General features: G+C 40.8%; 1 protein-coding gene across 3 annotated transcripts in view; it reads left to right on the top strand.

The window, feature by feature from the left end:
* The window catches only part of Cldn16 (claudin 16), a 113,560-nt gene that overhangs the window by 81,449 nt on the left and 17,718 nt on the right, over window positions 1-14,393 (top strand). For all 3 annotated transcript variants that reach the window (XM_087901802.1, XM_087901804.1, XM_087901805.1), the window contains one exon: window positions 6,697-6,904. In XM_087901802.1, coding sequence (XP_087757928.1) covers window positions 6,697-6,904 — 208 coding nt within the window. The remainder of the gene's footprint in view (window positions 1-6,696; window positions 6,905-14,393) is intronic.

Genomic DNA, 14,393 nt, shown 5'->3' with positions numbered 1-14,393 from the left:
CTCTACAGTCAAACATGTAAACCAATGATTTATATGATTTATTCTGTCATCAGTTACAGGCAGCATAGGTTTTTAACAGCAGCAATTGATTTTAATGTGCAGATTTCCCACTAAATTTTATGCATTGAAAACAGAGAACGAGACGGTCATTCGTGACGCATGATCTAAACTTGTTTATTCTAAGGACTCGTGAATCTAGAAATGTCTTATGACACCGAGAGAATGTGATCCGACCCAGAAGCTGTGCGCTAGTGAAAATGCGGGGCTGCTTCCACCTGCAGACCAAAAGGCCAACTGCAGTGTTTCCAGTTTCACAAGCACCTCCGTTCACAGGCCAGCAGCCAGGGTGGCGACAGACTGTGGGTACAGCAGGTGTCTCCAAAGCCTCAGCCAGGATTTACACCAGACAGTAGTAAAGGCCTGAAGTGACTGTCCTAGGGACATTGTAGGCCATCTGCCTCTGGAGCCGCAAAGGTGAGCAGGATGCTTCCATAGCTTGGGGGACTGGATGTTTCAGGAAAGAAAAATCCAATATTGCACCACCTGTCAAATGTGGGAACACGGAGGATTGTGTCAAATTTAATATATATCTTTTGAGAGCCTACCATGTGTCAGAGAGAGCTTTCAGTATGTGGGCTGCACTGGAAAACAACAAAAAAGATGTCTTATCTTCACACAGTTTTGACAAGACAATGAATTTGAAAACATTTAGCAAACTCCACCCAGTTGCTCACATAATGATATTTTGCTTCATGTTTACAATAAGCTGAGACATTTTACATTTCTTACTGATGTCCTTGGGTGGTTCTATAGAGAAAGTACTAGAAACCAAGGTGGTTACCTACACCTTTTTTCCCAGCAATCAGGCTGATCTCTGTGAGTTGACAGTCAGCCTCCGGACCTTAGGACAGCCAGGACTATGTAGAGAACCCTGTCTACAACAAAACAAAACAAAAAAAGTCCAGGCTGATAACAGAGTTACCTGGGTGAAACATCTTGTTTTCTTTCCGTGCCTTGCCCACTGCTCTTGACCACTGTACTGTACACTACTCAAGGACTGGGACCCAGTCTTCAGTTTCCACTCTTTCTGTTGCCTTAAAGCCTGGCATTGATGCTTTACACAAATTCAACTATCCCAAAGTGCATGCCGGGTAAAATGGTAATTAACCGTATTTGGCTGATAAAGCCATATGATGGACCATGGAGAAGAGTCAGACTGGATAGACCCATGATGCATTGTATCTGCGTGCTCCCTTCTCCCAGCTTCTTCACATTTTTGTCCTCCTCAGAAGCTTCCTCACGTCTTACCTATGTCATTCTGCTGAGCTCAGTTTTAGCCCCTGTCATATTAGCTTCTAATCCACAGAACTTAACAATTAGACATGAGCATTTTGTTTTATTCTTTAAAAATGGTAAACTTCAAAGCACAGTCAACTCTACAGGTGTCTTGAATAATCCTCTCTTCTCAACCACATACAACTCCAATAAATAGTAAGAATAAAATCTATATTGCACTTTTTCTTGTGGAAGAACGCTTGATTTCCAAAACCAGAAACTGTACACACACATACACAAACACACACACACACACACACACACACACACACACACAAGAATACTCAGTATTTTGTTTTAACTTCCTTCCTACTCTGAACTAGGTAGAGATATTGGATTTGTGACCTGCTAAAGCCACCAATTAGGAAAAAGTTGGAACAAATAATGATGCAGTACATGCATTCCCCTTTCCTAGACTCTGTGTGGGCTCTGCAGTGTACAGCTCTGGAAGACAGTGCGCTAGCTACTCTTCTGATGCTTGTTTGCTTTCTGGACCAGTCTCGGAAAGCATGATCCTGTGTCTCAGAAAAGAATTTATGTTAAACACAGAAAAAATATGCATTCCTAGCATTCAGATCCAATTTCCCGAATCCGGGTCTCTCTGGGCAGAGCTTCCCGGTCTGTATTTATAGCTACTAGCCCTGGAGATTCCAGTGTTCACTCAAGCTGAAGAACCACTGCCCTAGGGTATTCAGTTAGCTGGAGAAATAAATTGTGAGAAGTCCCTGGGCAGGATGCTGAGTAACTGAAGTCAGCCCTTTCCTGTATTTTTGGAATCAGGTTAGTCCCTCGGATCAGCAGAGCATGAGCGTTTCAGATTTCAGGGCACAAGGGAAGATTGACATGTGACTCACCAAGGGGGCGTGGTGTGTTGCTCTGCACAATGGGCCATCCCTTCCTGTTCAGTGCTACACAGAACAAGTCAAATAAGATGAGTACAGTGAACTAAGAGCAGGAAAGAGCAGCTAACTGCGCTGGCAAATGAGTGAGGATCCCCAGTCACATAGGTCCTCTCTATGACAAAGAATTACATTCTGTTATGTTTCAAAATCCAGCTTTGCATTTCAATTGGAATGTTATAAATGGAGTGAAGCAAGTTCATTTCGAAACAAGACAGTGTGGTCACAAGTTTATCATTTTAATGCATCCTTTCTCTCTGTCTTTTCCTTTTAAAAACAGCAGTGGATTTTTTTTCATACAATATATTCTGGTTATGGTTGCCCCACTCCTAACTCTTCTCAGATCCCCCCCCCCACTTCCCATCCACCCAAACCCACATCCCTACTTGCTGTCTCTCATAAGAAAACAACAGGTATTGAAAAGAAAAAGAAAATAAGAAAAAGATAAAAAAGCAAGCTTGAATAGTACACACACACACACACACACACACACACACACACACACACAAACAACCCTGTGATTCGTGTGCTTCTACTTTTCCTTTGTTTTGTCTTTCTGCCCCTCTTACATGTCACTTTTTTATTTTCAGACAGTCTCATGAATCCCAGGTTGGCACTCAACTCATTGTGTAGCCAAGGATGACCTTGACCATCTGATATTCTTGTTTCTGCCTCCTAAGTACTGATATTACAGCCACGGGTCCCTATGAGCAGCTTATGTGGTGCTTTGGATCTAACATAGGGTTTTGTAGAAAACAGGCATGCACTCTACCCTAAACCTTTCTTTACACATATTCCTGAAGGCTTTTTTTTTTTAAAAAACAATTCTGTTTTAAGTTTGTTAAATTTTTACTTTAAATTCTATGGCCAAACATTACTAAATGAGAAATAAGATAATCCAGCCATGAACTGATATCTGAGTAACTGATTCCGTTTGGATGATGATCTGTTTGGAATCACTCCCTACTCTTCCGTCACTCTCTTTCTCCTCATCACACTTTCTGTTGCATGGTAACTATGCAAAATAAATTTTTAGTTTAATGTCTCTTTTTACTATCATAGTTCTTTGACTTTAACATATATAAGCCTTTCTGATGAACTAAGACATTTCTAAAGTCTTTTATTTTTAGCCTAATGGCTACAAATCACTTAAGGCCATAAAAGCTACCCGCCTAGGTAGAGGTAACTTCAGTCATCTCCACCATGCAAGGATGCTTTTCAGAGAACTGGGGTTGGTCATGTATTGAGGTTTCATTAGACATGTTTTCTAACATTAATTCACGAGATAAGGATACTAATGTAAGGAATTCTTGGTTGTGTTAATTTTTACCGCTGTTGCTATTGATTGCTAGTCTTTCATGATCTTTTAATCGGAAATGTAAAAGACAAAAACATTATTGCAAACTGCCTTTCATGTGTGTGGGTGTTTTGACTAGATGTATGACTGTGTACCGTGTGCAAGAAAGCCAGAAGAGAACATTAGATCACCTGGGCCTGGAGTTACCAAAGGTTGTGAGCATCCATGCAGGTGCTGGAAATTGAAACTCCATCCTCTGAAAGAGCAGCCAGTGCTCTTACCCCTTGAGTGATTCCTCTAGCTCCCCTGAGAACTGTTTTTAAAATGGGTTGGTATTAATTATCGTGTATATGTCAGACTTTCCCCTCCTTTTCGGCATGGTCTCACTCTGTAGCCCTGGCTGGCCTGAAACTAAAACTCACAAAGATCTCCTTAAAGGTAGGAGTCACCAAGCCCAGTCCTGACAGTTCTTTCTTTTGCAAACCAATAAATGCAAAACAAGCTATAAACGCGTGATTAGTCCAAGCAGTTTGGGGGTGGGGAAAAGAGCCCAACATTTCTTCAGGACTTGGATAAATCAATATTTATCCCTCGAACAGTTCAAGGTGTAGGGCTAGAAATGTGGCTCAACTGGAGAGAAACATAACTAAGAACAAGAGAGGTTTTCTGTCAATAACTTTTGGTAGCACTGTTGATATTACCTTTCCTTTCTGGAAACCAAAGCTTCAGAGCAGGCAAATTTACACACGTTTCTAAGGAACTGATTAATGAAAGAAAAGAAAGGGTGCATTCATCGTATACATTTGATCGCCAATATTTAAGTCCACCAAGAAGATTCGAACTTTAAAAAGGTTGGAAAAAACCACTTAATTGCCAGAAAAAAAGTCAAATAGATTTAATTTATAATCTAGGCTTATGCTGGCATGGTTCAGCAGTAAGCACTTGCTTTCAGGAGTAAAGTTCTGGGTTTAATTCCCAGTACCCCCAAAACAGTATTAACAGAACTTAGTTATACTACATAGTATGTCCAACATGACAGACTGTGTCTTCATTCACACAGGAAAGGAATAATTATTTAAGAAGTGTCACAGGACCACCAGGATGACTCAGGAGGTAAGAGGAGGTGCAGGGCAAAGATGGCTGCCTAAATTCTGTCCATGGTTGAAAGGCAGAATTGACTCCTGAAAACCATCACACACACATAACACACACACAACTAAAATATTTGAATGAAAATAAATCAATGACCAAAGCATCATGTGTAGAGTTTATAATGACCAGATCTAAGTCAGTAGCACAATTATTCAACATTTGCCATTTTTCTGTGATGAGAACCTCAACAGCCTTACTAGCTATTTTGGAACACATGTTATTGTAGCTATAGTCACTTAGCTGTACAGCAGACTACTTGAAATTTTCCTGCTGTTTGTAGCCTTCCCTGTTGCGTTTTCCAGCCCCCATAACTACCATTCTCCTTTATTTGTTTTTGAAATCAACTTTTTGGGGAATCCTGCAAGCAAGTGATATGATGTAGCGCCTTTCTTCCTGTGCCTGGAATATTTCACTTAACGACCTTCTGTTTCATCTGGGTCACCGCAAATGACAGCATTTCATCATTTTTACAGCTGAAGGGTATTGCCTCATATAGAAACAGGTATATATATATATATATATATATATATATATATATATATATATATATATATACACTTTTTTTCCGTGTGGTCCTCAGTTAATGAACCCTTAGGTTTTATCTATCTCGGCTGAAATGAAGGACCAAGTGAAGAAGTCTGTTCAAGATCTTGAATGCTGATTTTTTTTATATCTTAACTTTTGAGGAACATCCATAGTTTTCCACAGTGCCTGTACTGACTTAGTAGTGAGCATTTAAGCCAGACGATAGCCACATAAGCTGTTGTCTAAGACAGCGGTTCTCAACCTTCCTAATGCTGTGACTTTTTAAATACAGTTCCTCATGCTGTGGTGACCACCAATTATTTTTGTTGTTATTTCATAACTTTTCATTGTTATTACAGGTCATAACTTTTAAGTTTTAGTTCTTCTAATTTAATTCATAACAGTAATTTTACTACTGATATGAATTGTAATGTAAATACCTTTTTTTTTTAAATGGTTTTAGGCCACCCATGTGAAGGGGTCATTTGATCCCAAACAAGAAGAAGCCCACAGGTTGAGAACTGTTGCTCTAGGAGCTATGGATCCAGTACAAAGGGGTCTTTGATGCATTCTTAAGATGCCGTGGAGCATCTTATCTGCAGGGTATCATGTCTGTAAGTCATTTAGTATGGCTTCATGAATATATTTTAAATTAGTACAGTAAGCCAGAAGAACACACACACACACACACACACACACACACACACACACACCCTCATGAAGATCATGTCTTGCTTTAAGAAAGGAAATAATTAATTACCTCAATTTTGTATTATGTATTTGTTGCTATTGAAATTCATTGAGTTTTTACTTTCTGTGATTTGCATGTAGGCACTTGAGTTTTTATTTAACTGGCAAGCAAACAAACCATACTCTTCTCAATAAGTGTGTCTAAACATTATGTATCAATAAAGATAAAACAATGATTCACATATGCACATTAGTTCTCTGACCTGACCTGAAAGCTCAGGGTCCTTGGGCCTTGCCTCCTGCCAAGTGTTCTACCCAAGACGTTGGAATGTGAACTCGCTTGAGCTAGTACCTGCTTAGCATAATTTCTCTGGTTACTTGTCTGTCTAAGGTAGTCGGGGAATATTAAAATAGTCTGACAATAAAACTGCAGTCGGTCAACCGTATAGCCACCTTCTAAGGGGGAGGAGAACAGCTCCCTCTCCCAAGGGGCTGAGTAAGATCAGTTTACAGGCTCCAGCCCTGCCTGGAATCCATCCTCCGTCCTCCATCTTGGCACAGCCACAGGTCTCTGTGACCACAGGTTCAAGTTAGCCCACAGCCGGGACTCCATCTTCCATGCACGGCAATGTGCTCAGCTCTTCCCTTGCCCCGGCTTCTGATTGGCAGCGTGGCTGCAGGATAGTGACAGCCAGGACCCTCGCTCGATTACAGCCTGTTTGCACAAGTTTTTCTGTAGTTTAAGGTGTTTGCAAGCGGGGTGAGGAACAGCATAAACCTGGGCGCTCTCATCCCTAGGTACTGGCATCAGAGGCCAATAGCATCGGAAGCCAATAGCATTCCAGCTGGACTGGCATCTACCCATGCGTCCCTTCCCTGTCTGCCGGCGGCCATGAGGGATCTTCTTCAGTATGTTGCCTGCTCCTTGGCCCTTTGCTCCACTGCGTTTTTGGTTGTGGCAACCTGGACTGACTGTTGGATGGTGAACGCTGATGACTCTCTGGAGGTAAGAAGCCAGTCACCTTGATTTCGATCTAAAATGTCTGTCAGTCTGACTGTCACACACAAACCCATATGTTTCCCAGGATGAATGCAAGCAAAGATAGGCACCAAGAGTAAACTGATCCTTAATGAATCTTAACACTCTTAGCTTATTTAACCCTGGCACTAAGTGGTTAGGCAGTAAGTACTGCTGCCCCATTTCACAGATGAGGTAGCTAAACAAACCATCTGTTTTTCTAAGGGTACATTTTCACAAGGCTCTCTATATAAAATGTCTGCCACAGAATCCTCCGCCCCTCCCTTTTTTATATACCAAGTTGAGCACTGGGATAGTCACAACATTTTTTTTTGTTTTATTTTAAGATACATGTGTCAATCTTAATGGCAGAATACAGAGTTCTGTGAGAGACATTCCAAAGCTAATTACCTAAGGTGTTGACCAAACCAACTCTGTGAAAATCCTTTTGAAAGAGAGCTAATAATCTCAGACCTTTGGGAAAGTGAACTCAAGGGGTATAAAACCTACTTAGTGGGTGTAGCATGGGGAAGAGTTACTTTAGTAGGAGAAGACCCTTTGGGAAAAGGTCTTCCCTGTACATCTCAGTGTTCAGGAACAGGCATGGACTTAAGAACTCCACTTAAACATGGTTACGTTGCAGGTAGTACTGCTTAGGAGTGAGATGACTGGGTGAACTTACACTTGGGAATATTATTTTTTTTCTCACTAAAAAAAAAAATCAAAGTTCAGATCCCCCCCCCCCCGTGGTATAACAGGGATATGGGCAGAGCCGAACAGAATTCAAATCTTCAAACTTCCCTGCTTTTCCTTAGTAGTGCTGAGGAGAGTGCAGGTCAGATACACCACATGAACTGGGGAACCCAGAAGAGTAAAGGGTTAATCTGTCGTCTCTTTTCTGTGTATACTGGGGGAATGATCTGCACTTACCAATACTGTAGTATCATGTCTCTGATAGATAAGAAAAATCAGGTGGGGGGAACTGATATGTTTCCAATCTAATTCTGTTTACTAGACTCTCAAATTGGAGTTAATGAAACCCTCATTTTTTTTCTATGTTGTTGTGGAATCTTTTTCAGTGTGTGTGTGTGTGTGTGTTTAAATTTCTTCTAATTTCTATGAGACATTTCAAAACCAATGCTGTTGTCAATGCCTCCGTAAAAGCTGAGAGCTTGTTTCTAAAAGCTGTTGTAACATGGAAGTCCTCTGGGTTGTCCGCTTTGCAGGGAGAGCTGGGATCCAATGCATTTGCACAGTGATGGAGAAAAAAACCATGCCCTTTGGACTGCGCTCAGGGGAGAGTGTGTATCAAACACTCTGCTTCTATTAGTCTGTCATTATTCAGGCTGCCAGTCATGGGTGATCAATAGAGAAATATGTTGCACTTGAGCACACTTGAAATTGAGTTTTAAAAAATGCTTTTAAAATATGTAAAATCCCATCCAAAGCCATTGGTTAAATATTTTCTAAAGCAGTTTGAAAGTCTTTTGGCTTTGAGTGAGAGAGTTATTAACCGTCTCCGTTAAGAAATAGAGTTTTAAGAAGCCGGGCTTGCTGAGAGGGAGGCAGCAACCCTGGCGCTGCTGCAGCATCTTATTTTCATGTTATTTTGTCAGTCAATGAGCCATCCACATGGTACAAGATTATCACCAGTTCACATGAATGAGATGAGTAGTCCAGATTATTCATTTTAAGTAAATCCTAACCTTGAAAGAGTTGATAGTTTCTTCACGTCTTTTCTCTCAACGAAGTGTGTTCTCCAAAGAGTCTACTTGTGATAAACTACCTTGTACACAGTGGTCTCCACTTTTTTTTTAAAGATCTACATCTGTCAATATTTTTAAAGGGCCATCAATCTCTCTTAATATTTTCTTTAATTGACTGGAACAAAATTGATTATTTTTTGTAGAAGTGTAAAGGTTCTGGCCACCATTGACCCATGTAGGTGTTCTCTCTCTTGCCTGACACCACTAGTCCACCCTAGTGTTTCACTTTCTTTAAGCAATTGTTGAGGGGTGGGGAAGTAAGTGCGATAAAAATATATAAATGAAAACGCTCGATGAGGCAGACGAAGTATTCTGGCTCATGACTTTGTTAGTATAAACATGTGGGTTGGAAAATTGGTTCTATGCTTTAGTTCAACTTGGCAAGTTCCTAAATTGTATGGCGTGAAGAAGTGTTGTGCCTATGATACTAAAAGAGGCAACAATAAAGCGGGAATGCGTCTTGCCTTTCAGGGATGGACACCGAGTACAGGTGGAAGACAGAGATAAGCGTGCACTCTAAAAAATGGCACAGATCAGTTCATATTTGAGGAGTAAATGGGCAGAAGACCGCTGGAGCAGAGTGGATAAAGCTGTCACTCCCCATTAGGCTCATTGAAACGGGTCTTAGGGAAGAACGGGCTCTCAATGCAAGCCTTCAAATGATACAATTTCCAAGGGGAGAAATGGCATCGGGGGCTTTGGGTAACAGGACAGTGTGGCAAAAATACAGAATGCGGAGAAGTCCTGAGCTTGTGAAAGGATGTAAGTCAAAACAGGAGGCACAAAGAAAGGCAGGAAGAAAGATGCTCTTTGGTTTTACTATGGTCCACCCTCCTTGAAAGGTGAAATTCTTTGTATTTAGTAAAAGAACCAGGAAAAAAGAAACAGTACCCAGGAAGAACAGTGGGCATGATTCTGACACTGGACTGAGCCGCTCTCTGCCCTCACTAAATCTTTAAGTCTGCTGTTTCTAGGAAGATTTGGGAGCTGAAGAGAATGGGCAGGAGGGTTTGCAAGCCTGTGGTCACTCAGCATCTCGCTCCTATTAGCTGCCTTCTTGTAGGAAAATCACACCATTTGTCTTCCGTTCTCTTTCCTCAAATACAAGATGGGGTTGAAGTCCATGGTCCTTTTGTCACCTTTTTCTTAACGTCTGGATTCCCAGACTGTCTGCAACCCCTTAGCAACCAATGGCTAGTTAAATGGGACCAAAGATATCCAGAGCTTCCTCAGAGAAACAAAGCAAAAACATTCAAACCTTCCATGGGGAGTTTGCTGTGAATGCTCCCTAGCTGTACTCTGTTCCATACCCTCATTTCTCATTTCCTACCCTCCACATCCCTGTCCTAATATCTTCCTCACATTCTTTTATTTCTTTCTCTTCCTTCCTCCCTCTTCCCTCTTTTCCCCCTCATTTCTTTCCTTTATCTTTTTTATCCTTCTCTTTCGTCTCCTTCTCTCTTTTGTTTGCTCTTCATGTTCCTCCTATCTCCTCTCATCCCACAAAGAGTCCTCAACATCTATAGCTTGGCTGTCCCTACAGCAGGTTCCTAGTTCCATGGCTTGTGCTCCCTCAAGCATCTGTAGGTGATTCTCAGTGTAGTCAGGGACACAGACCATTACAGTTTAGAGTGACAAGTCCTATATTTGATGATGAACAGCTGTAAGTGAACACCATGCACTGTTTTATACAATCAGAGGAGTCTTCTTGCAAGTTACCTCTAAAGTAGGGCTGGAAAAGCAAGCGAACAAGCAGAGGCAGAGAGTGTCCTAGCAGAACAAATGGAATGCAGAGAGCTATCAGTGTGAGAGTGCTGTATGTTTGTTGCATTGTTCACATTTCCTGATGTAGACAGTAAATTATAGGGCGAGGTAATCAAAGTCTTAAAGTGGTCTGCAAAATATAGGTCCAATCTCAAATGCAAGAATGCCTCACTGTAGACAGATACATGGATGCCTTTTAGAAATATCAGCCTGTCTGGCTGCTCCTGGCAGATGGTTCAAGAGGGCCAAAGGGGCTATACAGAGACCATTTAGAGGATATTTTCAAAAACCAGGAGAAAAACTATAGTTGTGTAAAAAATAATGGCAGTCAGTGGAGAACAACATGGAAAGATGTAGGAAACTCTATTTCAGATGGATGGGGTTGGGGATCGACTCCCTGTGCTAGAGAAGGTAATGGGAAGAAAGAAGCCAAGGTGGAAATTCACCTTAGCAACTTGAAGTCACTGCCTTGATTATGGGGTCACTCACCCAGTGCTCAAATAGAAATATGAATTTCTACACTGAAGTCAAGGAACATGCTCCCTACAACACTGTAATATTTTCTGGCTTAGCTTAACATGGTGGCAGAAACAATTCTTCCATGGGGAAGTATATAATACAGACTACACCCAATGCCAGAGGTACTAGGTTAAATTCCCTTTGTCTCCCCTATACCAGGAGAATGGTAACTCCTTTGACATAGCTTCTTGTGAGAATTAAATGAGTCCATGGATTACAAAGTATTTGCCACAGCACCAGGTAAACATAAATCAGCCGATAAATGTCAGATATATTATGATTAATTTATAGTTCATTGTTTTGTCTGGTTCCGGGGGAGGAGATGACATTTTGTATAATGCCCACTGAACTGAGAGATTGAAGAATGAAGGTCTGGCCTCATTTCTTCTATTGATTCTCTTAGACTAATGCTGTTTAGTTCTCTGGGCAGTGATTTGCCCAGCTTTATACTTATGACTGATTATTGTTTTACTTGAGGAGCAAGACAGACAACGGGGTGCCGTAACAGAAGCTATCTATCTACCAGTGAATGCTCATAATGGACAAGAGCTAGGAGGATTAATCACATTATTATGGTGTTAACTATCTTGTAGAATGTGTATTTATTTATTTTCTTGCAGGAGTAGAAACAATACTTTCTTAAGAAAGTTGTTGGTCCCTTCATTACCGGAGGGAAAAAATGTTTATGTAGGATGGTTCAATTTCCAGTTAATTTTTTGTTAATTATTTCCTGGAAATTGCTATATTCTGAGCACCATTATGACTAAATTTTTATTACTTCAAAGGAAGATTGCTTATATTAGAATTTATTTCAGCCTTATAATCAGGTTTTCCCCTGGGATTTCTATTTGCCTTACTGATGCTATAATTCTTCCAGACATAAAGTATGTATTAAAATTATTGTATATTATATTTATATACCAGGTTACCAGTTTTTCCTCCTGTTTGGTTTCAAGTTCTTTTAGCAGACTTTTGGGACTATTCACGGACTCCTATGCAGCTCATGATTTCCTCCTGCAATGAGGTCCACATTGGATGAAGTTAGGATGCATTTGTATACATGAACTCAGGGAGAATGTGTTACAAAATGTAGCATACTACTGAGAGACTGAAGGAAAGATGTTTTTAATAAAAAATAAATTGATTACTTTTGTTTCATGTGCATTTATGTGGTGATCCACCTTTGTAATTGCAGAACTCAAGAGTGTGAGACAGGAGGATTACTGCAAGTTCTAGGACAGCTTACACTGCTCACTGAGTCTCTGTTGCATCAAGCCGAAAGAAAAAATGAATTAACAACAGAACATATGTACCTAGGAAGTAAAAAGTGCATCGTGTAGCACTGACTGCTTTGTACTTCATATGTTAAAGCAGAGTTAGTATGCATTTTTGTGGGTTGACAATAATCGATAGACTTTTTTCTCTGGTAAATATCTATCGAGCATCTGTTGTACACCAAGAAGGGGGAAAATAAGGAGCCACATGTACGCTGCTGTTGCTCCATTCCCAGCTTTAGTTGACATGCCAATTAGCACACAACAAGCATTCAGTGATACAGATTAGAACATGGCATTGTAGAAAAATTCCTGTGGAATCACAGAGGAGGAGGAGATAACTCCAGCTAGAAAGAGCATAGGGGGTGCCTTATAGAAAAAAGAATGTCTTTGAAGCGGGGGCTTGAATTCCTAGTAGAAATTTCACAAGTGGAGAGCAAGGAACATCATTTTAGTACTGACTGAGTTTGAATAATTCAATGTACTGAGGAACCACGCAAAGCCACTGTACGTGAGTGAAATGAACTTTGCAGGAACTCAGTGAGAACAACTCCACTTAGATGCAAGCAACCACTCACTTTTGCTAAATGTTGCCATACACAGTGAGTTTAAGAGATGAAGCCGACTAAGTGGGCAAGGGGAGTTAGGTGTCCAGGTTGTTTGTGCATCTCTCCACGTTGAGTAGTGGCGAGCCGTCGGGAGATGTGCTGTGGCTTCTGCTTTGTGAATGTTTTGGAGAACTTTATCTCCTGGCGTGGGAAATGATCCACATCTCACTCTGAGGAGCAGTGACGTCACTGAAACATACATCCCTTCAGCATTGCTGTCTGTGTTATTTCTAATCAGATCGATTGCATGTTAAAAGGAAAAAGATCAAAAGTAGAATTGTCGATTTCAAATGACCCTGCGAGATTAAAATTCTTAGTTCTGATTTTATAGTGTTTTCCCTGTAAGAAATACAGTTAATACACCTGTAAGGAATACACTTAAATAGCTACACTATTTAAGCACTAGTTAGCCTTTAACGAACCTTATTTTAAGGCTTTCGAGAATTTCTGTTGGCTTACCTCGTAAAACAGTTCCCAATAAGCCATTTTATCGCAGGCAGTGAAAGCGATGGGCTGTAGCAAGGAGGGTTTTCCTAAAACGATAGCATAAAAGTCTTTTAACCTTGTATTTTGTGTACAAAGGCACCTTTAAGGGTGTCTGCAGTAAGTGCTGTATTAACACAGAAGTCTAGTTAATTGCAGCCCCCGTTCTCACGTCTCTTAGCCGAGTGTGAATGCCAAGGGATTTAATGGTGTGCCCCTAGCATTAATGCCTAATGAAACTGGATTCCTTGCTTCCTCTAATGACCTCATTGCTTTTCGAAATATGCCCATGGCAGGTAAATGATCAATAGCCTTGAAATTGACACCAGTACTGAATTATAGCTGAATTCCCTTAGTAGTAAGGACAGTGTGTGAGTTACACCGTGTATAGCAGGAGTAGCCAATGTATAATGTGGCAAGGATGTTTTCCCAGTTGGTTTAGACAGTAGAAAACTGTGAAAATTCACTGTTTACTTACAGAATAATGCCTTCATATCCTTAGTGTACCCTTTAAGTGTACCGAATCTGTGAGCTGAGAGACTGAGGACATGAACACTACCAAGACCTATTTTCCTTCAGAGTCTTGTGTGTTAGTATGTACCTAACTATATCACTTTCCCGAGGCTGCCATAACAAATGACCATAAGGAAATTAATCTCTCATTGTCCTGAAGACCCAAACTTTACAATCAACATGCAGAAGAATGAAAATAGACCCATATCTATCACCATGCACAAAACTTAAGTCCAAATGGATGAAAGACCTCAACAAAAAGCCAGCCACACTGAAGCTCATAGAAGAGAAAGTGGAAAGCACACTTGAATGCATTGGCACAGGGAACCACTGCCTAAATATAACCCCACTAGCACAGACACTGAGAGAAACAATTAATAAATGGGACTTCCTGAAACTGAAAAGCTTCACTCATTGCTTCTGATGCTCCAGGTAGTCTTGCTCTGGATATTTTCAGATTATAATGGGTGTGAGTTGTCCGTGACTTGTGTGGTGTGGCTGCCATCACTCAGTATTCCTGTGGCCTCCTTCCCTTCTGCCTGTTCCTTTC

The sequence above is a fragment of the Myodes glareolus genome, chromosome 2 (assembly GCF_982192425.1).
Source record: "Myodes glareolus chromosome 2, mMyoGla1.1, whole genome shotgun sequence".
Taxonomy (NCBI): Eukaryota; Metazoa; Chordata; class Mammalia; order Rodentia; family Cricetidae; genus Myodes; species Myodes glareolus.
The sequence above is the reverse complement of the archived record's forward strand: the minus strand, read 5'-3'. Positions and strand labels throughout refer to the sequence as shown.